The sequence below is a fragment of the Candoia aspera genome, chromosome 13, assembly GCF_035149785.1.
Source record: "Candoia aspera isolate rCanAsp1 chromosome 13, rCanAsp1.hap2, whole genome shotgun sequence".
In the NCBI taxonomy this organism is placed as follows: domain Eukaryota; kingdom Metazoa; phylum Chordata; class Lepidosauria; order Squamata; family Boidae; genus Candoia; species Candoia aspera.
This window is the reverse complement of record NC_086165.1, coordinates 8,562,297-8,589,846: the sequence shown is the minus strand read 5'-3', so window position 1 is coordinate 8,589,846 and position 27,550 is coordinate 8,562,297. Positions and strand designations below refer to the sequence as shown.

The 27,550-nt window shown below is 43.3% G+C and overlaps 1 protein-coding gene across 2 annotated transcripts in view; it reads left to right on the top strand.

The window, feature by feature from the left end:
- The first annotated feature begins 1,551 nt into the window (after positions 1 to 1,551).
- The window catches only part of DMXL2 (Dmx like 2), a 66,009-nt gene continuing 40,010 nt past the window's right edge, over positions 1,552 to 27,550 (top strand). For both annotated transcript variants that reach the window (XM_063314535.1, XM_063314534.1), the window contains exons 1-17: positions 1,552 to 1,659; positions 10,124 to 10,246; positions 10,499 to 10,570; positions 12,434 to 12,512; positions 13,157 to 13,328; positions 14,221 to 14,287; positions 17,379 to 17,557; positions 18,022 to 18,211; positions 18,609 to 18,783; positions 19,539 to 19,766; positions 20,197 to 20,468; positions 21,423 to 22,119; positions 22,481 to 22,602; positions 23,775 to 23,864; positions 24,363 to 24,480; positions 26,441 to 26,560; positions 27,280 to 27,507. In XM_063314535.1, the coding sequence (XP_063170605.1) occupies positions 1,573 to 1,659; positions 10,124 to 10,246; positions 10,499 to 10,570; positions 12,434 to 12,512; positions 13,157 to 13,328; positions 14,221 to 14,287; positions 17,379 to 17,557; positions 18,022 to 18,211; positions 18,609 to 18,783; positions 19,539 to 19,766; positions 20,197 to 20,468; positions 21,423 to 22,119; positions 22,481 to 22,602; positions 23,775 to 23,864; positions 24,363 to 24,480; positions 26,441 to 26,560; positions 27,280 to 27,507 (3,019 nt within the window). In that variant the 5' untranslated portion in view covers positions 1,552 to 1,572. The remainder of the gene's footprint in view (positions 1,660 to 10,123; positions 10,247 to 10,498; positions 10,571 to 12,433; positions 12,513 to 13,156; positions 13,329 to 14,220; positions 14,288 to 17,378; positions 17,558 to 18,021; positions 18,212 to 18,608; positions 18,784 to 19,538; positions 19,767 to 20,196; positions 20,469 to 21,422; positions 22,120 to 22,480; positions 22,603 to 23,774; positions 23,865 to 24,362; positions 24,481 to 26,440; positions 26,561 to 27,279; positions 27,508 to 27,550) is intronic.

Sequence of the window (27,550 nt, the reverse complement as noted above, 5' to 3'; positions counted from 1 at the left end):
CAGGGGTACAAGAGAGAGGGTAAAATGTGCCACCCAGAGTCACCTTGTGTGAGACGGGCAGCCATATAAATGTGAACAATCAATCAATCAATCAATCAATAAAATGAATGTACTTGCAACTGCTATTAAGATTGAAGGCCGGTTCTTTATAACTTTTTTTTAAATTTTCTCTTTCTTTTTTCTTCCCACCTTTTTCCACCTACTTATTGCTTTTACTTTCTTTACTCTTTTTTGAAATTTGTATTGCTTTTATTCTTTTATTTTATTTTCTATCCCACCTTTATCATTTTTACAAATAACTCAAAGCGGCCAACATACCTAATACTCCTTCCTCCTCCTATTTTCCCCACAACAGCAACCCAGTGAGGTGGGTTGGGCTGAGAGAGAGTGACTGGCCCAGGGTCACCCAGCCGGCTTTCAGGCCTAAGGCGGGACTAGAACTCTCAGTCTCCTAGTTTCTAGCCCGTTGCCTTAACCACTAGACAAAACTGGCTTTTAAAGTTTTCTTTGATAAAAATTATATTTTAAAAAAAACCTTTCTGTTCCTTCTCCACCCCAGAAGCAGAATACAGTTCTAACACCTGAAAGGTACCTAGGTTGGGAAAAGGGACAGTCCATCAACCTCAAGGTTGTCTTTGCTGTAATGTTTTTCTGCTGGCTGGAGCTGTTCAGTTACCAAAACTCTGGACAAGCCAGGAGCAATCTTCCAAGGGCCTCTGGGGTTACTTGGAAGCAAGGACAGCAAAACTCCAAGGCTGTGGGGCCTTGCAGGCAGGGCAGCACAGTACATTTGGGCTTGCTGCTATCATTAATAAGCCGAGTCGAACCGTTTGGGGATAATGGCTTAATATATGATGACCCTTTATCACGATTAGCTTGGCTCACCATTCCCCCCGCCCCCACCAAATGGCTACGGCATATTCCTGGCGCGCGGTCTCCTGGCCTTTTTGGCTTGTGGGTCGCTTCGAGTCGCAAGGGCAGAAGAGGCATGAAAGCCACCGCGACACCCGAAAAGAACCCATGCATGCATGCATGCATGCACGCGTGCACGGAGAGAGAGAGAGAGAGAGGTCGCCCGGAGCGCATTCCGCCGTTTCTCCTCTTCTCCTTTCTTTTCCACCCAACCTCCCGGCTGCGCGCGCCCCACTTGCTCGCCGCGCGCGCCCCCGAAAGGGTTTCCCGGGGAGGGAGGGCTGGCGGGCGGGCGCGCGCTCCCCCGCGCGCTACGCCCCAGCCCTCGTCCCGGACTTCCCTCGCGCGCCCCGTCTCCGCCGCCGCCGCCGCCACGAGCGCGCGCGCCGGGCCGCTGGCCAGCTCGCCTGCCTGCGCCGCGGTCGCCGCGAAGAGGCTTCCCTTCCCTGCCGCCGCTGCCGCCGTCCCCGCCCGCTCCTTCCCGGGGCTCGTCCCGGGGGAGGCAGAGGGCGAGCCCCGAAGCCGGCGGGGCCTTGCCGGGTCGCAGCCTTCCCCCTCCGCGGCGCAGGAGCGGAGCGAGCGAGGGCGCCCCTGCCGTCTGTTGCCTGCCTGGCTGCCTGGCCGGCCGGCTGGCGGCGGCGGCGATCGGGGCCGGGCGCGATGCATCTGCACCAGGTGCTGACCGGCGCCGTCAACCCGGGCGACAACTGCTACTCGGTGGGCAGCGTCGAGGACACCCCGTTCACGGTGAGGGCGGGCGCGGGGCGAGGCGAGGCGAGGCCAGGCTGGCGAGCGGTCCCGGGGCCGCCGGGAGGAGGAGTGGGGGGGGAAGCGGCCGGGGCGCGGGGGGGGGGGCTGAGGCTTATGATTAATCGCTCCGATTAGTCGCCTCGGTGGGGGCTCCGCGGCTGCTCGCCCGGCGCGCCCGGCGCGCCTTGCTTTCCCTGCGGGCTGCAGTCCGGGGCAGAGGGAGGTGGCGCGCCCCCGCCATCGCCACCCCCGCGGTCAAGAATTGGGGAACGCCACGGAGGTGTTGGGTCGCCCTCCTTCCCCTCCCCAGCTAGGGACACACGGGGTGCACACTAACGCACCCTCAATTGACATCTGCGCACGCGTGTGTGCGAAAAAATGTTGCTTGCATAGGGAGGTTTAAGGTGCGTGCCTCCCTGTGTGGAATAGTGTGCGTGTGCCAAAATGTGTGGGTAATCCAGAGCCTTATGGGAAGGGATGGTGTACAAAGCAAATAAATATATAAAATAGTATCTGGTATGGGAGAGAATTAGTTTTCTAGGAGACTGTGTGTGTTCATCATCTCTCTCCCTGTTCTGCAGATCAGTACACATTAGCGTGTTGTATGCAAGAGGGGAATTGTACATGCCTGTGCATTTGTGTGTGAGAAGTGGGGTTGTGTAAATGTGTGTGCGTAGGCTCTCTCTGCCTGTACATGCATATAAATATATACCTTGATATGTTGGGTGCAAGAGGGCAATTATGCATGAGTGTGTATTTGTAAATAGCACAATCCATATCCATAGATACTCTATGGAAAACATGGTTAAAATTTTCCCATCCCAAGAGATTTACCCGAGCATACTTTTGTGTTTTGTGCATATTTTATTGGGGGTGGCGGGTGATCCAAAGAAGGTTTTGCTCTACTGGTGCTCCAGAAAAGGTGGGATAATTTGGGAAGGTGGCAAAATCTGTGTGGAAAGGAATATCGCACAGCTGCCAATGCCAAAAAAAGGCTCCAAGACCCAGAAATTGGGATCCGTTGAAAATCATGGCATGGTAGTTTTCAAAAGGCTAGGCCAAGTGTGTGTCAGCCCTGGTGACAGTGGCTGCTGGTGGTATGCGTTTCTTGTGACCTTTCCCCAGAAGAGGGATGACTATCTTTAGATAGGGAAAGGTAAATATTCATGAAGATTGCAAAGGAAGCCTGTTGAACTCTTCCTTCTGGGCCAAATTTGTATAGATAGAAGGATGGGATTCCCAACTTTCAAAACCAATTGGCCAAGAGGCATCAGGGTTAGTAAGACCAGGAACCCAGTTGGTTGAGTTCCTTGGATTGCATTTCCTGATTCACAGAATGGACCCCATGTTAAGTTATTATGGCTTCAGTGTGTATGTTTCTAATACAATAATGACTCGAAGACACAGGGGCTAAATGGCCATGACACCTCGCTGACCTCGGCTGGTTTCAGAAAGTGCTAAGCAGGATCAAGCCAAGTTAGTGCTTGGATGGAAGGCCACCCAAAAAATCCAAGGTTATAGCTAGATTGGGGAAAAAAAACCCAGATTTAAGGAATGACAGACCACATCTGTGTTGTTGCCAAGAAAGCTACAAGGGCATGTTCATGTCAAGCTCAACTGGAAAAAGATACATGCATCCGCATAAGGCAAAATATTAAGGCATTTTCCTAAATGTAATAAGACTCTGCTGCTTTGAGATGCTGGCCAAAATGCAGCTTTATTTTGTTTTAATCTTACGGTTTTTTCTTGAGTTTTTATTCTGTGTTGCTCTGAGAACTTTTCACTGTAGGATAAAATAGTGCATCTGAGAAATAATCAAGTGTTTACTTCTGGTTTCTGCCTTTAACAACAGGATCTAGGAGAATAGGAAGGATTTTATTTATTTATTGAAGAAACGGCTTAATTCTGATTCTATAAAAAGACTTTGGCCTCTTTCCTAATGAAGATATTTGGTTGCAACCACCTTCTCAAATGCCTCATTTCCTGGCTGTGGATGAGCTCTTTCTGTGTGACATAAAGTGGAATATTAATATTCCTTTCTAAAAATAAATGAAAAGGAGGGCAAAACCCCACCCTGAACAACTTCCCAGCAGGCTTGGTTTCTAAATATTTACCAGTTTGTAGAATTATACCAGGAAGAGCAGTCTTTAATGCAGTGTTTCTCAATCTCAGCAACTTTAAGATGTGTGGACTTCAACTCCCAGAATTCCCCAGCCAGCATGCTGGCTGGGGAATTCTGGGAGTTGAAGTCCACACATCTTAAAGTTGCTGAGATTGAGAAACACTGATTTAGAGGATGGGACAGGATCCTTTTGGTGTGCTGTCCTTAAGGAAGCGCCAATAATTATTGTCAAAACTATGCAGAATATAGTTTGCATACCTAAGTCAACCTGTGGGCCTTCTGATGAATCTCTTTAGGATTTCATGACAGCAGTGTCTTTCAGAGTAGTAAAAGCCACACATAGTCTTTGGGAGAGAAAAGAAACAAATGGCAAATTCTTTCCCTTTTCTGCTGCTATGCCGCTTTGCTGACATCTAAGGACGCATGAGGGCCACTACTAAGTTGGGCATTCATTAGCCACTTGTGCCAGATGGTGGCATCTCTTTTAACACAGGAGCACTTGGCTCCACTTAATAATACAAATGAACTACATTGTGTAGCTCCTGGTGCTTCTCTCCCCCCCCCCTCTTTTTTCCCCTTTCTGGCTTGAAAGCTTTCGCACATTTTTATCAGATCAAAACATGTAGGCTCCATTGCAGCTCCAGATGCTTGTTGTAATGCCAGCTGGCCAGGAACTGAGGGAGATGAGATTTCAGTTGCATTTCATCTCTCATTCTTAACATCAGCATGATAAGTGCGTGGACATCTTGGCAAAAGAACTGGGGGGGGGGGGTGTCTGAGGTCATGGTTAGAAAGTGTAAGCTAATTATGACACTGATATAATCTGTTGAGCCGTAAAGGATAATACTGTTTCTCAAGGTCTTTGGGTTGTTGTCAGTAATATTATATTTTTGGTTTTGCTTGCTTGGGTTTGATAGCGGTTATTATTCCTGTACAGCACACTATCTCTGGCAGCAGAAACCTGATCTTCTGGTAGTATTGAAGCTGCAGGTCCTAGATTTTTAAATTTTATACTGGACTAGAGGTCAGAATGCATCAGACATTAAAATAAGAGATGTAGAGCACACTTGCTATCCAACCTGGTTCTCTTCTAGGGTTGTTGGACATCAGTTCCAATAGTGGTCAGCCAGCATGAGCACATGATCAACATACTTCCCACACAGCTGCCAGAACATAGTTCCAAGCTTGTGGAACCTGTTTTAGCCCTACGTATGGCAATGTTGACGATACCTCTAGGAACCGTTGTGTGTTGAGAACATGAGATGACCCAGTTCTTTGGTGAGGCAAGTTCTGTAACTTTTCATAGGAAATCTGTACAGTCATTGAATCTGGACCTTGCCAACAAGGCATCACTCAAAATCTGAAAAGCATGGGTCCTGCATCTACAACTTAATTTGAATGGAAATTGTTCATGAACTTCAGGATTCAGCCAAGTCATCCAAATCCTTTAAAATGTAGCCTGGGCAACATCCTGGGACATCTGAATAATTAAATCCATGGCAACTAGAGAGTACTGCAAAGAACTCAAGAGAAGTTCAGTCAATAGCTTAACTTCTACAGTATTAAGTTAACCCAAGGTCACAAACCTGTGTGCAAGCTTTGGAATTCTCCAAAATGTCTCATGAGGCCCTGAATATCTAAAAAGAACAAAGTGTAAAGCAGAGGGTATACAATCCGTGATCCCCAAATTCTTCTGGTAAGATGGACCTCAAGTTAGTGGCCTTTGTATACCACAGACTAAATTTGGATCTGGTTTTCACTCCCATTGAACTCTCCAGATTTACTGGATGTCTGTTCAATGGGAGTGAAGCGTGAACTCAAATTTGGTAGGTGACGTGCATTTAGATATAATGGATGTTTTGGTTTTAATGGTCTCGTCTTCCATTAAATAGTCCATTCAATCAAGGTTTCATTAGTAGACAACGTTTTAAAGTTTAAAGTGATGATGGAGTGTTAGCGAAGTATAATTCTCTTCTCCCATCTCAGTCTTACTTTGAGTCAGATAATCTAGATTTTCTTCCATTATACAACACTTGGCTGGTTACCTGGAATTTTATTCTTTACTTCTAGAAACAAGGCATTGGTCTAAAGTTGCTGCTGTATGTGTGAAAATCATAATGGCTGCAGTAAGCCAAAACAAACCATATCAGAGCACAGCACGACATCTGAGCCTAACCCAATTCACACATCTAGTTAACCTACTAGGACGGTTAGTGGTTCTTAACCTGGGGGAATGGAGCCATTGGTAGTTGCTTGTTGGTGAGTTGAGGATCCAGTTTGGGACTGCTGCTGCCAAGATGCTTGTGTAAAACAACAGAATCTGAGGTTGGTTGGTTTTTTGGGGTGAGGGTAATGACATATTTGAGACTGGGAAAAATGGTAAATGGGTCAAACACTTTAAGAACCACTGCACTAGGAAGAATCCACACATTACCATTTCGAGGAAAAAACGTATTTAACTAGGAAATCTATAGCAAAATATAGTTGAACACAGTTCACATGGTGCAGGATAAAATCATTATTTCAGTACAGTTTTCAGTACAGTACATCCTCACACACAGACTGGGTTCACAAATGCTAAGCTTCGGGTTGCTTAACCACAGTTTGGTGACCCTCCACAACAGCTCAGTTCACATAGCATGCTGATTTTGTAAGTCAGCAAAACCAATAGATTGATAACATCATGATCCATGAATTTACCAAGTTACCTGTAAACCCCATCCAAATTAGTGGTCAGCACCCCAACTGATGGCAGCAAATTCCACAGTTCAACTGTGTGATATGTAAAGACATCCTTCCTTGTGTTGGTCCTAAACCTTCCTGCACCTTTAAAGCCCTACGTGGCATGGGTCCAGGTTACCTGAGGGATTGCCTCACCCCTGTTACATTGACCCGTCCCACCTGGTCAAGCAGAGAGGGCATGTTGTGGACCCTGTCCATGAGGGATTGCCGATTGGCAGGGTCCAGGAGGAGGGCCGTCTCTGCTGTGGCACTTGCCCTTTGGAATAAGTTACCCCCGGAGGTAAGGCAGACCCCCACTTTCCCAGCCTTCTGGAAGGGGGTTAAGACCTGGTAGTGCCACCTAGCTTGGGGTGGGAGGGGGGATAGCCAATCATGGGGTGGTTGGCACCTTGATGGGGCCAATGATAAGATAATTACTTGCCATCTTGAATTTTATATTTTATATTTTTCACTTTTATATTATTCTTATATTTATTTATATTTATACTGTATTGTTTTAGTGATAAGTTATTTTTTATTTTTAATTGTCTGTAAATTGCCCAGAGCCATCATAATACAAAATGGGTGGTAGAGAAATATGACAAATAAATAAATTTTTGTGTCAATCAATGATCCCAAATTTTAAGGATGTCAGAAGGGAAAAAGTTTTCTCTACATTTTCTATCCCTCATGGGATTTTATTGATCTCTGTCCATGTAATGGTATGTGGGAATGACTGTGGGAGACAGGAGAAAGACCCACAGCCTAGACAGGGTCAGATAAGAGGCAGCTGGGCCCACAGAAGGAATGGGGGTGTGGCAAACATCTCAGAAAGGACCCTCTCTAGTTTTTTGGGCTGTAAAGGCAAAGGGAGGGAGATGTCCTTTCAGACTTGCAAGTTTCTGTTAATGTAACCTTACAATAAAGAAAGAGCTAGTATTCTTGGGTGTGCTTCTTGTCTGGGCTACCTCAAAGGGCTGACAGTCATGCCTTCCAGCCAAGTGAAAACCCACCTGATTTTGTAGTCTTCCTTGTAGGGGAACAGCTTTGGTTTCCTTATCTTCTAGGTTGCTCTTCTTTGTACCTTCCCCAGATCTAGTGGTGGATATCCACTCCACTCCAGCTGTTCTCACCTGTCATTTCTTTGTGAGCCTGGAGATGATAGAAAGCTGTCATGCTGCAGCATCGGGACAGAAATAGACACAGTGGGCCATTCACCTTGGATCTGAATGCACATGGACAATGAAGTCTAGTGTCCTGCTTTGTGAAGTGGTGCATGTGATTCTCTCGGCTGCTTCTGGTTTGAAGGCAGCTGGTGATAACTTGCAATTATATTTGCTTCCAACTGTAGTGTGACAGCATTATAATTTTGTTGGTTGCGTAATATGTGCTACCCTTTGTTCTCTGCCTTGACTTCTGTAAGTCACTCTGGGGTTGTTTACAAAGAGCAGTATACAAACTTGATGGTAATAGTAACAACTGAAGAAAAAGTTTCATTAGTATTGAGAACAAAGGCAGTAATAATTTGGATTCTAGCACACTGATGGGTTTGTCACCTGAGATACACCTGAAGAAGTCTTACTTGTCTCAGGACAAGTAGAGGTTTTGGGGTCTCTGTACGATTTAAGATGTGGTGTCCTTAGGGCCTTTTATGTATTTATAGCACTCTTTCTCAACCTTAGTGACTTTAAGATGTGTGGACTTCAACTCCCAGAATTCCCCAGCCAACCTTATTCTGGGAGTTGAAGTCCACACATCTTAAAGTTGCAAAGGTTGAGAAACACTGATTTATAGCTATCTGTGATACAGATTAGACTAGGAAATTGAAACTTCCCAGAAGAAAGCAAATCACCTCCATATTGCTGCCAAGAAAACTGCACAGATGTGAAGCACGGGGAGTCAAGCCCAACTCAAAGATACCTTTACTTTATGGAAAGCAAGGTCATAGCAGCTGGTAGTGGATAGCCAACGTTAGTTGATCCTGAAAAGGCTAAATCTAAATAATATTTGGATGGAGGACCAGCTGGGAAGTTAGTCTGTGAAGTTGCAAGTGAGTCTGTGATGTCCAAAAAGCATCCCAGAAAAGGCAATGGTAAATCACTTCTATAATGCTGCCCAGAAAAAAATGAATGCACCCAGGAAACCCACAGAACTCGAGCTCAACTCAAGAATGTCATTATCTCATACTGAATGTGGGCAGATCTCCGTCCTTGATTAGGATAGAGCCACAGGCTTGGACTTTTTTAAAGGTTTTGCAAAATACCGTTTTCCCCACCTCTGGGGATCCTGCAAGTCATTCTCCTGCTTCTGGCAGCTTGCAACTTTCATCTCATTTTCAACTGTAGGTAGCCGAGCAACTAAAACAGGCACTATATCTGTGTGGGTGATACTCGGCTTCATGCTTCTGAAAGGCCGTTTAGTCTGCAGAACCTGCCTACTGTTACCATAATGGTTGCAGAAGGACAACTGATTTTCCTCACTGCTTCTGTGTTTTGAAAACACCCTAAGTTTGTCTCCCTTCCACCCCTTCCCACCACTGCATTTGAATATTTCTCCAAAACATATTAGTCTTGCTATTAAAGTGCAGAGGACTTCGACAGAATATGAAGAAGGAATGTCATGTTTCATGAGTGCTTAGAATTTCCTGCAACCATGCACATTTTGTGTCTTTTTTTTTTAGCCCCTCTGTTTTTAATTGGCTTTGTGTAGGAGGTATACATCCAAATGCATGGTAAATGTTTGGGAGGCCTTTACTCCCGAGCCTGGTTGCCCTTAAGGTGATTTTTGCTCATTCTAAGCAATCAACAAGTACTGCTTTTCTAACCTGCTTTGCTGCATTACAGTGTCCAGCACATGGATATTCGTTTTGATTTAATTTTAATGGTAGGACGCTTAGCCAGCATTAGCAAATATCTTCTTATGCTTGTTCTGTAGAGTGGCTTTGATATAATGAGTCTCTTAAAATATCACTGCAGATAGGACCGTATTGATAATAACTCAGAACAGGCAGGCAGGAAAATGTCAACATAAGCAGGATGTTTTTGGCCTGACAAATGACATCGCTGTAGTTCAAGGCTAGGCAAACAGGTTGCATCCAGATGTTTTGATTTCAGCCCCTGGCCACGTGGCTAATAGCAAAGGATTGTGGATATTGTGGTGTCAAGACTCTCCTAAGGGCAAAGATGCCTGGTTTCATCGGGTCCTTACAGAAATAGTTGATCATAAATCAATCTCTTGTTTTAAAGCATTTTGATAAGTTGGACTTTGGTCTTAATCTTTCCGTGCTTTGCTGATTTCCTCAAAGAATAGCACCCCCTTTGAGTCAATATAACAGACAGAGGTGCTGATTCTGTTTAAGGAGAACAGTAGAGGCAGAGGCTTCAATTCCTTTCTTCATGATGCAACATTGGCAGATGTTGTATTATAAAAAGCCAGATGTGTTTTACAAACCTTGGAGGTATATTCAGACAACAGCGTCCTTGGTACAGCTCCTTCATGAGAACCTTACAAGGAACCAAATTCAATAGATTTTTTTAAATGCCTTTGTCACTAGGTCCTTTTTAAGGAAATATAGACAAGACGTTTCTTTCCCTTTGTTCCTTTTTTTTTTTCTTTTAGGCTTATGGCTCTGGATGTGATATTGTCATCTTGGCAAACGACTTTGAATGTGTGCAAATTATTCCTGGTGCTAAGCATGGAAACATCCAGGTCAGCTGTGTGGAATGTTCTCAGCAAGGCAGGGTAAGAGATTTGAAGTGTTGGGGTGTTGTGCTGTTAAAAAGCAGCCCTGTTTTTAAAGACTGAGGTTGAAGCTTGAAATGAGAGCTGTGTCCTCCTCTTTAAAAAGAGGATAACTCATTCCTGCTTGAATCGTTCCTTCCTTATAATAAAAACATTCTGGATCTCTGGATGCTTTCTTTTTTTAAAAAAATTACGCCTGTTGTACTGCATGTTTAAACACAGATTCACCTTTTCCTTTTCCCCTCTGCTCAGATTGCAGCCTCTTATGGAAACACTGTGTGTATCTTTGAGCCCCTTGGGATTAACTCTCATAAGAGAAATTGTGTAAGTATTATGTGGTTCTTCATTGTCTTTCTTGCCTACTGTTGCTCATGGATTCTTTCTTTTGGCATGTCATTTTTAAGACTAGAGTGACGCATTTCACAGCCAACGCTCATGCTCTACTCTTTTTGTCTGAAAAATAATGCTTTAAAGACCAGAAGGTGCACTTTTTAGCTGAGCTGCCTCCAAATATTTCTCCAATTTCCCAGCTGCTTTCTTCTCAACCAGAGTCTTGTATGAAATAAATCTATACCATCTCGCATGCAGGTTTGAAAGCAAAGCTTGGAAGTACAAGGAAAAACAGGTGGGAAGAGATAGGATAAAGCAGAGTTTTTCAACCTTGGCAACCTTAAGCCGTAGGGACTTCAACTCCCAGGATTCCCCAGCCAGCATGGCTGGGGAATCCTGGGAGTTGAAGTCCCTATGGCTTAAAGTTGCCAAGGTTGAGAAACACTGGGATAAAGGATCATTACAGGCAGTTCTCGTTTAATGACCACTCATTCAGTGACCATTCAAAGTTATGACAGCGCTGAACGAGTGGTACTTACAACCAGTTGTAGTTGCAACCGTCACAGCATCCCTGTGGTCATGTGATCATGATGTGATCGCTTGGCAACCAGCTTGCGATTACAACACAAGGTCCCCCTTTGCGACCTTCACTGCCAGCTTCCAACAAGCAAAGTCAGCGAGGAAGCCAGCAGGAGGTCGCAAATGGTGACCACATGAAGTTGCACTTAAGAACGGCACAGGATTCGCCTAACATTGGCAACCAAAGTGCAGAACTGCCATCACTAAGTGACACAGTTGCATGACATTGCATTTTATGACGGTGTCGCTTAGTGATGGAAATGCTGGTCCCAATTACCATCATTAAGTGAGGACTACCTGTATGGGAACATTATGTGGATTTTGCAACCTCTGTGCCCACTAGGAGGTGTGTTGGACTTCCACTCCCCTGAGCCTTTGGCCATACTGTCTTATGAAAGTTAAAATTCAGTGCATGAGATGAAAAGGCTCCCTTATGACATGGTTTGCAGGGGTACAGTGTCAGCTGGTCGAAGGATGTGCCAAGTGAAATTGGCTGTAACACAGTAAAAGGTACAGGAGGCGTCGGGAATGTGGAGTAAGAAGATGCTGAATCTCTTCCCTCTGGGCATTGCTTCCGAGCTAGAATGTTTGAGAAACTTCTCCATCTGCTCTAAGATTAGGCTTAAATATTTCTCAGTGTCGTTAGGACTGATCAGGAATTGTCATTGACTAAGTCATGCCATTGATCAGTCTACATTACTTTAGGTAACCCTGAATGGCGACGTAGTCTATGGGATTGTATTCAGCGGGCCCTTGCAACTCTGCCAGAAGATGCTGGGCATTGAATAGATGGATAAATGGATAGGGGAGTTTTATTCTAAACCTAGAGCACTACAAAACCAGGATAAAACAAAATTTGCAATTATTTGTGGGCATTCTTTATGCTAAGCAACTTTTCTACAACAAGCTTTGATTGTCCTTTGGGTAATATTTTTGTAATCATCTTTTTGTACCAAGGAATGTGTGTTTGTGTATGACTTCTCTATGCAAATCTTTAATTTCACTCCTCCTAATTAAGCAATGGGGCATCAAGCTAATTTTCTCCGCCTTTTTCTTGATGTACTGAGAATTAGCTATTCATGGAGAACAGCAGGAGTGTAGGCACTTTCTGCTTGCTTTTATCTCAGAGCTGTGATTGCATTCCATTTGTGAAGGTGCCCAATTTGCATATGTGGTTGGCATTAATTATTAGCACTAAAGCTTGGCCAACAGTGTGATTGCTTAATTTTGTCAACCAAATTTGGTCCCCAACGATTAATTTTTGCCATTGCCCTACAGCAGCTGAAGTGTCAATGGCTGAAAACTGGACAGTTCTTCCTCAGCTCCATGACCTTCAACTTGGCATGGGATCCTCAAGGTAATAAGGTGTGGATGTGGTCATGTCTCAAGGTGTGTAAAAGTACAAGAGGCTAATCTGGGGTGTCATCCTCAGGGAAAATCTTTTGATTTCCATAGTGTAGAGGATAATTTCCACTGTATATGTGGTTTTATCCCCCTGATGAAGTGGACTGTGATCCACAAAAGCTTATACACTAATAAATTTGTTAGCTTTTTTGGTGCTCCTAATTATTTTTATGGTATTTCTTGCCATATAGAGAACTCTTAAATGTGAGCCAGGAATTGAAAGCACAAAGGCTCATATGCACAGGCTATTTTGTGGTTAGACCATGTCTGAAACATCAAGAGCCATTTCCTGTTTTGGAAAGTAACACTTTTGGAAATGCACAAACCACACCCCAAATATTGGGGCTGTTTTGGAGGAAACACCAAGTTCCAGAGACAAACTACTCTGTTGCAGATTTTCATTGCATACAATGATAACAAAACTGTTCCTCGTGTCAGTAGAATTATTTTCTATACTGAAATGTATTTATTTTTTGCCAGTTTTTTTTTTTTTATTCCAATACTATCTCAAGCTATAACAGGTAAGCAGGCTATTGTAGAAGCTGATATATATTAGAAAATCTGTTCTGTGTCCCATAAAACATGCTTCACTCCCAGGTAATCGCTTGCTCACTGCAACGGATAATTTGCAACTGTGGGCCCCTCCAGCTAACAATGTGCTGGAAGAAGAGGAAGAAGAGGAGGAAGGGGAAGATAATCTTGACGTTGGGGTCAAAGATGATAAAAACCATCCCGTCCTAAATGACTGGAAATGCATCTGGCAGTGCAAGTAAGCAACCCTTGGTGGAAAAAGAAAAAAACAGTGATATTGCTTTGGGAAACGCTTGTATATTTGGCTTACTAGCAATCTAGTCATCCAGGTGGTATTCCAGATTTGCTGCTAGAAAGCCCAGTTCAGGATAGCAAAAAACATCTATAGGAAGGGTAGCCAATTCCCCGTGCATTTCAGATTGCAAAGTTTTCTTCAGAAAGCCAAGGGTTAAAAACAAGCTGCAGGAACTTCTCTATCCATTTCTGGTTCTCTTAAAACTGTGGTTTGTAGCAAAGAGTTGGGAGCCATAGTTTTAAGGGAGACTCTGATTTAAAAAAAGGGAGGAGGAGGGACAAGCTATGTCTGGCTATTTAGGACACTATATCAGTCTGTTGCTTTTTTAAGCTGGAAGAGAAGGTGCTTGATAAATAAAGAAGTTGACAGGGCTCCTTTTCAGTCTGCCAAACCGTGGAGATTTTTCTGATAAGTTCACACGTTGCCCTAATCGTATATTTAATTTTAGTTTATTAAATAAACCACAGTTAGACGTAGGTTCACACAACATTCTCAGCCCTTTCTTCTGCACTGTTGACAGCAGTAGCAACAGGTCTCTCAATACTATTTGAGCGATGAGGTGTCAAAATTTCACTGTTTCACTGCTCTACCAAGCCACCCCAAAAAGATGTAGGGTGGATCCAGCTTTGATGATATAATTAATTTTTAAAAATGCGTAATGTCATGCAGCGATTAATTCTGTCTGGAGAATGAGATTTTGAGTGTGTCCATGAGCAGAGTCTGGCACAGATAACCTACCTTGACATTGTAAAGCACAGTGATATTTATAGTAATGGCTACTTAAAACCATCACATCGCCTAAAGTTGAGAATTGCCTTCTTGAATCGTTCTTTAGGACAGCCGTTTCCGTGCACTTGATGGAATGGTCCCCCGATGGGGAATACTTTGCAACAGCTGGGAAGGTAAAGGGTTTTTTAAAAAAACAAATTACTGTTTTGAGTCAGCCAGGCTCTGTACCATATTAGTTCTGATCAGTAAAATAGAATTGTTTTATGGTGGGTGGGTGTGTATGTTTGTATACTGATATATATATACATATAATATTAAATAGGCATGTGAAACTAATGCAATGGAGGGCATCTATAGAGAATTTGCTGGGCTGAAGGTCCAGCAGCTGCAACTAGTAGAGCCAGTGACAAGGGATTATGGGAGTAGTAGTTTATCTATTTTATTTATTTCTCAAATTTCTAACACCACCCATCTCCCCCCCGAATAGGGGGACTCTGGGCAGTTTACAATAAAATGGTTCATCGGTAGTCATCAACAGTTGGACCCATTGATAGTAGTTTTCATCATTTTGGTTAACCAAGGCTTCCAGTTGCCACTTGTTTATAAGATAAAGTTGTAGACTAAAGTTTAGCCATACTGTGCTACATACTGCATTTCCTGCTAACATAAGGGCAGTGCCAGTATGCCCTAGGCGTAACCAAACCCCAGTTTCATCTGAAGCATGTTCAGCTGTTCTTTACAAGCCAGGATCTGTAATGTACAGACTGCGTGGCAAGCTAATAGCTCGTGTTCACATCCCACCAGCTAGGAAGTACATGAAGGGTACCGACACACAGTCAAAATGCAAGTTAGTTTGCCCATGCAGAGAGAAGGCATGAACCACAAGACAAATATATGAAAGAAGAATGAATGTGTTAGAGGTAGGGGAAAACTGAGAAAGGTGTGGTTGGTTGAAGTTGCTGAGACTGTCAAAAGAAGAGAGGTGAAAAGTTGAAAGAATAAAAGGAAGTCTGTGAAGGTGTCTGCAGATATTGTAGAAACACGGATGGTGTACAAGGATGGAATGGTATGGAGAGAGAGAAAACAAATGGTGCTGGAGTAAACTGGATTTAGCTGTATTTCCTTTTGTTTTGCTTTTCTTATTTCTTTTACATTTCTTTGGCTTGCTATTTTTTACTCCTTTTCTGCACCGTGCATAACATTGCTTACAGAGGAGGGAATAACACAATGGGTATGAATAGAGGTAGTACATTGGCATCTGTAGAGTGAAGAGTTTCCTTCCCTGCTCTAATTCACTAGAATTGTGGGGTGCTTTGGATTCCATTTCAAAAAGATGCTTCAGACTATGCTGATCTTGGCTGATTGATTGATTGATTAATGCTCCAGTGCACGCATGTGAATGTAGTGCCTGCCTATGACTCTTAAAAACTGCTATGTCATTTCCCAACATCACGTGACATTGCAGAAAGCAGCCACATAATTGCAGGGAAAGCAGCGGCTTCCTCAAAGGCTTACAGGGAAGGGCTGCCTTCATGCTCCTGCAGATTCCAAATGACCTCTTCCAAGTGATTTGCAAAGCAGAGGGTAGACCTTAATGCCCAACTTTTCAAGTCATTCAAGGTGAAGCAATCTGTGGCTTTTCAGGGAATATCTCCCTGAATTCCAAACCATAGTTTGTTAAGGCTTATGGGAGTTGGGGCTCATGTCCACTGCAGAGCAGTGGTAGCTTACTTCTGAACAAGTGGGCCCAGCTATATTTTTGCTTGTGCGTGATGTCCTCTGAATATTGCATTTTATAAAGATTCATGCTAGCAGCCACTGACATGAAGGAGTTCTTAAAGCTCCTTTTCTCCCTCTTTCCATCTGGTGCGAATGTTCACATGTCACTCCCAAGCGTTGTGATTAAATAATGAAAGCAGATGGTCTTGGGAGCCAAATTCTGCTTTTGCCAGAGAAGGCTTCCACTCTAATTACTACTGTGCGTAGCTTCATCCGACTTACTCTGGAGGTTGTGACTCTTAGCTTAGCAGATAGATAATGCCGGTACAAAGGTAAAAGAAGATGACCAACCGCCCAGATAACGCTGGGTGATGAAATGCAGACGTTCAGTGGCGGGGGCAGAAAAACAGAACGTTGAGCTCCTAGCTTGAAGAGGAAGTTGCTTTTTTGCAAGAGGACAGTGGGGAACTTCCCAAGGCTTTCTGACGAGAAGCCCTGTCAGTCTGCTTGCAAGTGAATTTACATGCCGTCATACGTGATCAGCCAAACTCCTGAATTTCCATCTCCACTCAGATATGTCCCCTCAGATGCTTCAGTTGAGAACTAAAATAAACACGATGGTGCCACTGGTGGCAGATCATCTATGGATCCCTTGATTTGTATCTCTCTACATGTGGTTTCTGACTTCACCTATCTTATCTTCTGCGAGATACAACATCCGCTTCTTGAATATATTCAGCCCAGCGGTTGATCATTCACCATCTGCCAGTCACACTTGATTAATCGGGTTCTCTTTGAAGGAGGGCGCTTCCACTTTCACATTCGTTGTACTTGGGAAGTCTGGTTTATTAGCTAGTGCTGTAGAATTTCTTGAAAATGTTGCCATCTTGCAAATGATGGTTTAAGGTTGGAGTGCATATCAGAAAACCAAAGTTTTTGTTTTTGCCTGACATTGTCATAAAATTCACAAATGGGCAATAAATGGGACTCAAATTGAGCAGGTACACACATAAAACCATTTTATCTATCTGTCTGTCTATCCATTCTATCATGTCCAATTCTTGGGGACTGCCTGGACAAATCCCTGCAGTTTTCTTGGCAAGGTTTTTTGGAAGTGGTTTGCCATTGCCTCCTTCCTGGGGCTGAGAGAGAGGGACTGGCCCAAGGTCACCCAGCTGGCTTTGTGCCTAAGGCAGGACTAGAACTCACGGCCTCCCGGTTTCTAGCTTGATGCTTTCACCACTACACCAAACTGGCTCTCTAAAAACAATGATATATTTGCCCATTTAAAAACTCTTCACTGTAAGGAAGGCCTGCAATGGGGCTGCAGTGGAAGTAATTTCACTGAGTTTTTCTTGTTCTTTCTTTTTCCTTTTCTCTCATAATATTAGCATCTGCTTTAGGATGAATTGGGATTTTGAGTGGCTAAAGGCATCAGGGAGGAAGGGCTGTCTCCATTCCCCTGGCTCTTACAGTGTTGCTTTAATCCAGTCCGTGCAAGAATTTGAAAGACAAACATCCTTTTCTATATTTTCTTTTATTCAGGATGACTGTCTCTTAAAAGTGTGGTATCCAATGATGGGCTGGAAATCGTCTCTCCTTCCCCAGGAGGGAGATGAAACCAGAAAGACTCCTGCGTCTGTCCATTTTGCATTTGTCTACCTTTCACATCCTCGAGCAGTGACGGGATTTTCGTGGCGACACACTAGCAAGTTTATGCCCAGGTTAGAATAACTCTGGAAGAAAATGGTACCTGCCCCCCAAAAAGAAAAAACGTTTTAATCCAATAACCTAGGGATCTCTGTGCTGATTGCGTGGCTGATTGGGGAATTCTGGGAGTTGAAGTCCACGCATCTTCAAGCTGCCAAGGTTGAGAAACACTGCCCTGTGGAATGAAGGACAACAGGCTAATAAAAATAAAGAAGTAGCAGAAGGTCCCACATGGGGGGAATAGTTTTCTAGATGGGACAGATTGCCAATCCTTAAAAAAGACTAAGGTAGGAAAAGGCAACCTGATGCTTTTCAGGTGTTTGGAATCCCATGGTGTTGACCTGGTTGAGCTAGGTGTCCAAGACATCTGGAGAGTCAAGCTGGCCGATCCCTGCTCTGATATTTTGTTGCTGGCTGCTTTCATCTGTAGACAGGTCAATTGAGGTCCAACATGGTCTTTCATTGTGCTTCTCCTCAGGGGGTCTGTTTGCAACGTTCTCCTGACTTCATGTCAGGATGGCATTTGCCGGCTGTGGGCAGAGACATTGCTGCCTGAAGATACGCTTCTGGGGGAGCAGATCTGTGAAACAAGCACGTCGAGCATCAGCTCCAGCACCAGCTTCTCGCGTTCAGGAAGGCACAAAGACAACATTCAGCATGCTTTAGAAGTATGATGGAAGAAAGAATGGGGTCCCAGATGCTCCCTTTTATTTCTGTGGTGTTAAAATCATCTCTTAGTAGCAGAGATTCAAAATCAGCAATGCCAAAATCTATGGAAGTGTGTGTCTGCCCTCTTCCTCCCTTCCTCCCCCCCACCAAGATGTGACCTCAAACTAAAAGGGGGACAAGAGAAGACAGCAAGCAAACCAGCTACTGGACACTAGTTCTTAGTGACATCTTCTCTATCTATTTTGTCATTGCTGGTTTGGCCCAATTTTAGCAAAAAAAACTGGCTTATGTTTGGGAGGTGAATGCTTCTGACTAAAATGACCTTCCTGATGGGGTTTTGTTCTAGTTTTTTATACTTTTTGTGGTCTTCTCTCCTCTTCCCTTCCTCTGCTTCAGACAATCCATCATCTGAAAAACCTGAGGAAGGGCCAGCGAAGGTCTTCGGTGCTTATCACTCACGCAGAAGACCTACCCAACCAGTTGGGAATCCATGAAGTGCAGCGCCATATTTCTCATCATGCTAATGCACTCTGCCATTTCCACATAGCAGCAAGCATTAACCCCAACACTGGTGAATTCAGTATTTGTATTTCCTGTCTATCCTGAATAGTAGAAGTTTGTCCATTTTTCCTTCCTTTCTGAACACTCAGTAGAAGAACTTAGTTTTCCTTTCAGTACAAGACCAGGCTTGGTGATTCTTCAAACTTTGTTACAGGCTTTGAAATTCTTCCTTCTCTCTTGCATAATTTCCACAGAGTCTGAACTGGCAGACTTTAGTTGGCATTTGCATCATGTCAGAAATGGAAATCATTGTTTAGGAGTAGCTTTTCCTTTTAGGCTTGGAGTGCAAGGGCAAACTATAATATGAAGACTTTTTAAAAAAATTAAACATTGCAAAGAAAAAAGTAAAACAATAGAAAAAGAAGAAGAAGAAGAAGAAAGAGCAAGAGGAACAGGAAGAGAGGTGGAGAATATTATATACATAAAAGCTTCCCCTACTTGCATATATTATATAGTTTTGCATGCAGTTTCAATAAAAGATAGTCGTATTTCACTGTAGTCATCCATATTTCATCAGCATAATGGCTGTGGACAATAACCATAGAACGCTGAGTTTGATGGCGTGGAGAATCTGTTTAATTTCATCTTGAAAGAGAGTTTGGAACTGGGGAAATAGTTCATTTCCATCCCTCTGAGCTAAGGTCATAACTGTTCCAAGATGTTGTTATATCCTTTTAGGCCAACCCATTTCTCAAGTACCTGAAACTCTGAATGACTCCTTTAATGTCTAAACCAAGCTCCTTTTTCAAAATGTCCCTTCTGCAGATATTCCACCAGCATTGGTGAAGACAGCTTTTCATTTAGACGAAGGCAGTGAAGGCTTTGTGGTTCATTGGCTAAATAATAAGGAATTCCATTTTACATCTTCAACGGAGCTATTTATGCAGCACTTGCGAGAATTGACAGATCAGCAGATCAAAGGAGCAGAAGAAGATGTTTTTGAAAGAGAAGATGAGGAGAAAGAGAGAGGCTTACTCATGAAACTTGATCATGGTTGGTTGTATGCATTTCTCCTCTCCTCACCCCACCCCAGTGGTTGCAGCTGAGAAGTTAGAATGGTTGGTTACACATGAACAGTGATCTTGCTCTTGAGTTGTAGTAGTGAGAAATGTTCAATAATACTTTAGAAGATTCAGATTTCCTGAATCTTTTATAAACAACCAGCTAAAGTTCTAGCAAGTCAATGAAATAGTAATGAAAATCGTTTCTGTCCTAGTTTCTCTGTGTTGCCTATCAGAACCATACAGTATATTGAACCCTTTTTCACAGCAATCAATGATCAGTGCTCAGAATGGGAAATGCTGAATGAGGCTAGCCTGGTATTTTACATGCAAGATTCTTTCCTTTTCCTTGTTCGCAAACTTTGTTACGATACGACATCATGCAACACAATAGCTCCTGGTCTTTTGATCTTTCATTTTAGAGTTGTCTCTCGATAGAGAATCTGAAACAGGGACCGGATCCTCAGATCATGATGATGGAGAAAAGGAGGGAAGTCCCAAAATGCTTTCTCCAGTTGCTTCATCGATTCCACTTCCTACCATTTTGCTTGACCGGAAGATCGAGCTGCTGCTGAAAGAGTGGAACCAGAATCCAGATATGCTCTTCACCATTCATCCTGTGGACGGTACCTTTTTAGTGTGGCACGTGAAACATCTAGATGAATACAACCCAGGCATCTTTCGACAAGTTCAGGTAGGTGCATTTTCTAAGACATAATTCCTGTATTAAGAATGGAAGTAGTTACTAATATACAAACCTAAAACATCAATATAGATCCAACCTTTTTGACAATCCAAAGGGGGTTGCTATGTTAGCTAATACAGAAGCGGGGATGTTCCTCTGTAAGAACTTTGTAATTCAGTTTATTATTTCTGTTGTTTGTTCCTCCGTCCATATCCGTTTTTCCTCCATCCTTTTTCCCTATGTCTTGTTGATTGAACACTCCATGGTGGAGACTGGTTGACTCCTCTCGACCTCTGTGAACTAGACATGTGTAAAATGTTTCAAATTCAGAAGGCCTTTTTGGAATTTGCAAGCTACAGGTCCAGCCTCATGGAGAGTGTTTCAAGCTTGGAACACATCCAGTGAAGTCAAAACAGTATTGGACTGCTATTTTTGATGTTGGAATAGCCATGTGGAATCCAAAACATTGGGCTTGCCTCTAACTCATTCTCATACAGAGCAGAGTCGAAATGTTTCAAATAAATATCAAATGTTAACATAAAGTTAAATAAACATTACATTTTAATTTATTGTGTTTATCCTGGGAAAAACCTCTTTGCTGAACACAAAGCTGTCCGATTAGTAGTTGTTCAGCCTATACATTTTGTTCCCCCCAAAGCCACTGTTCTTTGAGATTTCAGGCAGGCAGATTTTCCAGCCTTACCAGGGAATTCTGAGAACTGAATCATCATCATCATCATCATGCCAAACACGTCCCCTATAGCTGAGCCATTGTCTCCCTCCTCTGAAACAGCCAGTGATGGGGCATTTCTTCCTAGCCCCATCTTGCTTTGTCCTAACAATTCATGGGATTTTTATATAATGGGAAAGGGCCGGTGTGTGTTTGGCGTTGAGGGTTGTGCTGTTTCCTTAAAAGGATGTTTCTTCTGATCCTGTCCTACAATTTCCTTCCCCTTTTTCTAGGTTTCATTTTCTTCTCAGATTCCTGTGGCCTTTCCTTCGGGTGACGCCAGCTCCCTCAGTAAACACATCATGATGTACGCCTGCCCCACCTTCACAAAGGAAAGCAGCATCGCCCCAGCATGGAAAAGAACTGGTGTTTCAGACAGCCCTTCTGGATGTAGACTGAGCAGGTTCCAAGATCCATCAAGTGGAAACCTGTGCGCTCCCACGGTCATGATGGTCTCCAAACACATCGACGGCTCGCTAAATCAGTGGGCAGTTTCTTTTGCGGATCGATCCGCCTTTACCACTGTCCACACTGTCACTCACAAGTTTCGGTATTGTGGCCACCGGTTCCACCTCAACGACTTGGCATGCCATTCGGTGCTGCCTCTGCTGCTGACCTCATCCCACCACAATGCCCTCCTAACTCCCGAGGCTGATCCCCCGTGGGACTTGGGAGGGTTAAATAAAAGCGTGGATCCCACGTATCCCGTCCCGAGAGCCCCGTCCAGGCAGCATCTGCAAAATGCCGCCACCCGTACGTTCCACAACCCCGATGCAATTTACAGCGAGCTGATTCTCTGGCGAGTGGACCCCATCGGGCCTTTGTCCTACACAGGAGGAGTATCAGAACTGGCGCGCATTAATTCTCTCCATACCTCTGCTTTCTCGAATGTGGCTTGGCTCCCAACTCTTATCCCTAGCTATTGTCTGGGTCAGTATGATTATCTCACATCTCCCAGCATAGAAAACAGGAGTGTTATTAATTCCCCCTTCTGATCAATAAAGTCCTAAACTGTGAATGTAGAAAAGAGATAATGTGCTGGTTGTATGTCTGAAGCTTTCAGATTTGGAGCTGGCATAACCCAAATGATTATTATTTTCTCTAAAAACAGATCCTTGCTTTATTTGTAAGGAGGGGAAAGACTAATACGCTTTTGCATTTAGATCTTTGGAATTTTTCATTTGCCACGCGGTAGGGCATAACGAAGTAACAGAAAGCTTTTCTAACAATAATGATTGAACTGTATGGCTCATATTTGGTGTGAAATGACCTCTTGTTGTTGTCAAATTAGGGACATACTGCAATTCTGCCAGTGCCTGCTTTGTGGCATCAGATGGGAAGAAACTGAGGCTGTATCAAGCTGTGGTAGATGCTCGGAAGCTTTTAGATGAGCTCAGTGACCCCGGGGCCTCTGTAAGTTTCATGGGCAGATTTGACTTGACTTGACTTGACTTGACTTGACTTTGACTTTGACTTTGACTTTGACTTTGACTTTGACTTTGACTTTGACTTTGACTTTGACAGACTTTGACTTTGACTTCCTGACTTTTTGACTTTGACTTTGCCTCCCTTCTCTCTACTCTCTGCTTTACTTTATTCTACTCTTTACCCAAAATGTACCTTCAGACTCGGTGCTGTTGCTTCAGTTAAAATGGCCTTCAAATTGTTCTTCACCAGATTTATCCTAACAGGATGAGTAGCCTAGTTAAGTATGATACCTAGTTATGGGAAATGCCAGGAAGGCGTTGTGGTTTGGAATGTACTGATTACTGAACACAAAAAAAAATGCAAATTAAACCAGTGGAATCTGAAAAAAAAAAGACCATGCATTCTAAAAAATAATACAACACACAGGAGCTGCCATCCAGTCTAATCCAAGGCCTAGGGGAAGAGCCATTTTTTAAGGTCTCTTTTAAACATGGTCAGCTGGGGGCCAGACAAATCTCAGTGTGGAATCAAAGTATCTAAGATCAACTAGTGTTTGGAGCACATGAGGTAGGAAATCTCATAACTCCCTCTCTTAATTGTAATAAGGTGATGAAGGTACTTCCTGCTTTTCAGCGGCACCAAAATCTGATGATTGGGACAGTGCTTTGCTTTGCCCAACTGTAGGGCTGGATCCAGTTTAAAGCACTCTCAGGATGAAAATGCCTAGGAGAAGAGGAATGTGTTAGTCACGATGAGACAAATGTCTTCTCATGATGTGTCTTCCTGAAAGGCATTCCATAAATAAAGAGAAGGGTTCCTTCCTTGCAGCTGTTATTTAACTTAAGTAGTAAGAGACTTAAGTACTTAAGAGAGATACCCTGAGCCAGTGTTTCTCAACCTTGGCAACTTGAAGACGTAGCTGAGGAATTTGGGGAGTTGAAGTCCACACATCTGCAAGCTGCCAAGGTTGAGAAATATTGCTCTGAGCTGTGACTCTGATTCTTACCAGTGCCCAGGCAGGTATATGATGAAGCAGCCCTTGATTTTATAAAAGATCAAGTCAGTAAAGTACTATATCACAGGATCTAGAAGGCCATGGTGCAATTCAGCATTAAAATAACTGACAATACCAGGCTTGCTCATGTTTTCTGTTTTAGAAACTTATTGGAGCGGTGTTTAATATAGTAAGCCAGCAGTCAACAGCTCGACCAGGATGCATTATTGAACTGGATGTCATAACCGACCAGGTAAATAACTTACCTGTTATAACATGGACTGATGCAGCCTTTCCCAGCTTTCTGATCCTGCAGGAACCCTTGAAATATTTTTCAGGCCTCGGGGAACCCCTGCACATTCAGGCTCAAATATAGGCCAGAAGTTACAAAATTACATTTGTTTCATGGGTAGGCCTGTCTATATGCATTAACCATGTTCTTAAACTAAAAATAAAGAATGAAACTTGCCTCTTTAATGTGAAGTTTCCTGAATTTGATTTTTTTTAAAAAATAAATCGTGATCTCCCAGGGAACCCCTAGTGACCTCTCATGGAACCCAAGGGTGCCACGGAACCCTGTTGGAGAAACCCTGTCCTTGGGAGCTAAATTTCCTGAGCATGAAAGCTTTAAATGGGAAACTAACTTGTTTGTATAAAGCTCACATGACAAAATACCTAATACCTTGAATAGTGCTGTAAATAATTACGTAGAAAGTTACAATTTGCTCATTTTTCTTGATGCTGCTTTTAGTGTGGGCCAAACACACAATTACTTCATGTCTTTCAAGAGGACTTCATTTTGGGATACAAGCCGCAGAAGGAAGAGGTGGAGCGGAAGGAAACGGAGATATTTTTCCAACCTTCTAAAGGTCTTGTGATGCTTTTTGTAAGCTAATTGTATCTGTAAACTCGGATTTCCAGAATGGTGGGGTTCATACATAATATGAATATAAGCTATAATGTGGTTTGCTTACTGTGGCTTGATATAAGGTGCAAAGGCTGCCATTGTGATGTAAGCATTATGTGAGATTTGGTGAGCAAATGGTGACCAATTCAAAAACCATGATTTAAAAGTTGCTGTCAGCCCAGCCACTGAGCCCTTGTGATGGATGGAAAGGAAAATAAGGACTTGAGAAGTTACTGCTCAAAGTCTCATTCAGCCATGAAATACATGGCATGATTAGTTGGGTAGAGTTGCTGTCTCAGCTTAATCTCTACTCCAGAGAGTAGAGGTATGCACAGAATGGGAAATGTGTTTTGTTCCATGCAAGTAACAAAGGCAGTGCAAACAGGATTTGGCTAGACCAGTTTAGGGTGTGGGAGTCACAGTTTGGCCAAACTATAATCCAGAACCTCATGGTTATTCCAGGTTTCAACCAAGCCAATTTCAGACAGGTCTAGCAGGGTGCCTGCCTTATCTCCAGTGCATCCAAGTGTCTTCCTTCCTTATCTCCACTGCACACCCAACCAGAAAACATCCCTTACTGCTTCCACTGATCATCTCAGCACTTCCCTTCTCTGCTGCTGCAACACTTGAATTTAAGCCCAGCAGAACCTAAGCAGCCTCTGCTTTACCTGCCCCTTCTCTGAATGTCCCTTTACTTTCTCTTCTTTTGCTTTTTCCCCATCCCAGAACATCTGTGCCTGGAACATCCATGTTCCAGGTCTCAGTTGCATCCTGAGGACATGTTCTGGGACCAGATGAACTCAGATTTTGGTCTTGGCAGGGACTACCCAAGCCTGCTGTTCCACGCACAGGACTGTCTGTGCACAAAATGTTTGCAAATCCCTAGCAAAAAGTATCTGTGAAGATAAATGCATTTAATGTCAGTATTTGAATGACAGAGCTGACCCACTCAGTCCTACCCTGAAATCATCAGCCTGCCATGCACAATTACAGATGTTCTGGTCAGTAGGGAAGCAGCTATTTTAAATGGTCTCCCAAAGCCAGGCCTTCAAGGTAGACCAGGTCAGGAAATAGTGACTGCAAGGATTACAGAAATCCTACTTTGTTTTTTGTAGGATATAATAACACAATACTGAAAATCCACCAGAATTTCCCTCTACCCCTTCTTATATCATATAGCAGCCTTTCTCAACCTTTTGACCCTGGAGAAACCCTTGGAATATTTTTCAGGCCTTGGGGAGCCCCTGTACATTCAGGCTCAAATATAGGCCAGAAGTTACAAGATTATTATATTCGTTTCATGTGTAGGCCTGTATATGTGCACTAACAGTGTTCTTAAACTAAAAATAAAGAAACTTACCTCTTTAATGTGAAGTTGCCCAAATTTGAAATAAATCGTGATCTCCCAGGGAACCCCTAGTGACCTCTCATGGAACCCTAGGGTGCCATGGAGCCCTGATTGAGAAACCCTACCATACAGAATCAAAGCAGGGTTATCTTGAAGCTCTTTCTCACACTCCTCGCTTTCCTGGGGTCCCTTTGAGATAGGCCAAGTCAGTAAACAGACACTACAAGGACTACTGGAAGTCCACTTTATTGTTGTGGGGTATAATAACAGAATCTTGAAAGCCTGCAAGTTTCCCTCTACCTCCTCTTATATGAAACAGAATCAAGGAAGGGTTATTTTGAATTGCTTTCTCATGCTCCTTCTTTCCCAGGACTGAATTGTGATTTATTTTGTCTTACCTGTTCTAACAGCTCTTTGTCAAGGTTATCTCTGCACCAAACCAAACACCAAACCACTGCAAAGATTATTCAGGATAGTCACTTTTTTTAGACAGACAGACAAATTCTTGTGAAATGGCAATATGCTTATTTTTTATTGCAATATCAAGTATGTAACGTATTTTATTTTTCAACAGGCTATCGGCCACCACCCTTCTCTGAAAAGTTTTACCTAATTGTAATTGAGAAGGACACCGATGGCTGCTCAATACTTCACATGTGGCATTTACATCTTAAGTCCGTCCAAGCATGTTTAGGTGAGCGAAGCTGTTCTGAATTAATACATCTGAATTAATGATCTCAATAACTGTAGGTATTTCAGGCTTTAAGCATTTCTATCCTGTTTCTGATCTGAAATAAGGTCCCCTGCCCCCCAGCAATTTAGAAAACAAATAAAAACGCAGCAGTAGAATGAACCAAGGAATCTCAAATGCAAAATCTTTTTTCCCTTTTACTGAAATAGGAGCAATGAAAGTACTGGGTGGGCTTGTCAAAACAGTGAGTTCTGTAGTCACTGGAATAGAAAAGATTGCCCCAAGCTTAAGGACAGATGGAAAAAGCTTTTAAAATACAAGTAGTCCTTGATGCCTGATTTTATGACCTTTTTTGCCATGGTCGCTAGGTGAATCACATAGTTAAGCAAATCTGGCTTCCCCCATTGATTTTGCTTGTTGGAAGCTGGCTGGGAAAGTCACAAATGGTGATCACGTGACCCCAGGGCCAACCATCGTAAATAAATTCCCATTACCAAGCGCCTGAGTTTTGATCACGTGACCATAGGGATGTTGTGATGGTCTTAAGTGCAAGGACCAGTTGTAAGTCACTTTTTTCAGCAGTGTGGTAACTTTGAATGGTCGCTAAACAAATGGTCATAAGTCAAGGACTACCCGTACCTTGAAGGTTTTCCTTAAAAAAATAATAAAAACAGTCTTTCCTTGTTCCACTAAAGTTGTTTGTCCATTATGCTTCTTTAAAGGATCATCCGCTGATGTTCATTCATTGGGACACCAGTTAGCTGTTCCTGGGCAACCAATGGCTGATTCCACTCCAGAGACTTCGCTTGGCACAACTCCAATGCTGCGTTCTTCATCGGTGGCTAACCTCCAGACGGCTAGTAAACTTATACTGAGTTCTAGCCTGGTTTACAGTTACCCCTTGGATCTGCCACCTGGCGTGGAGGTTGTGCGAGCTACTCCTTCTGCAGGTAAAGTAGGAGGGCGGACTAACCAGTGATGCCCTTCTTGGAT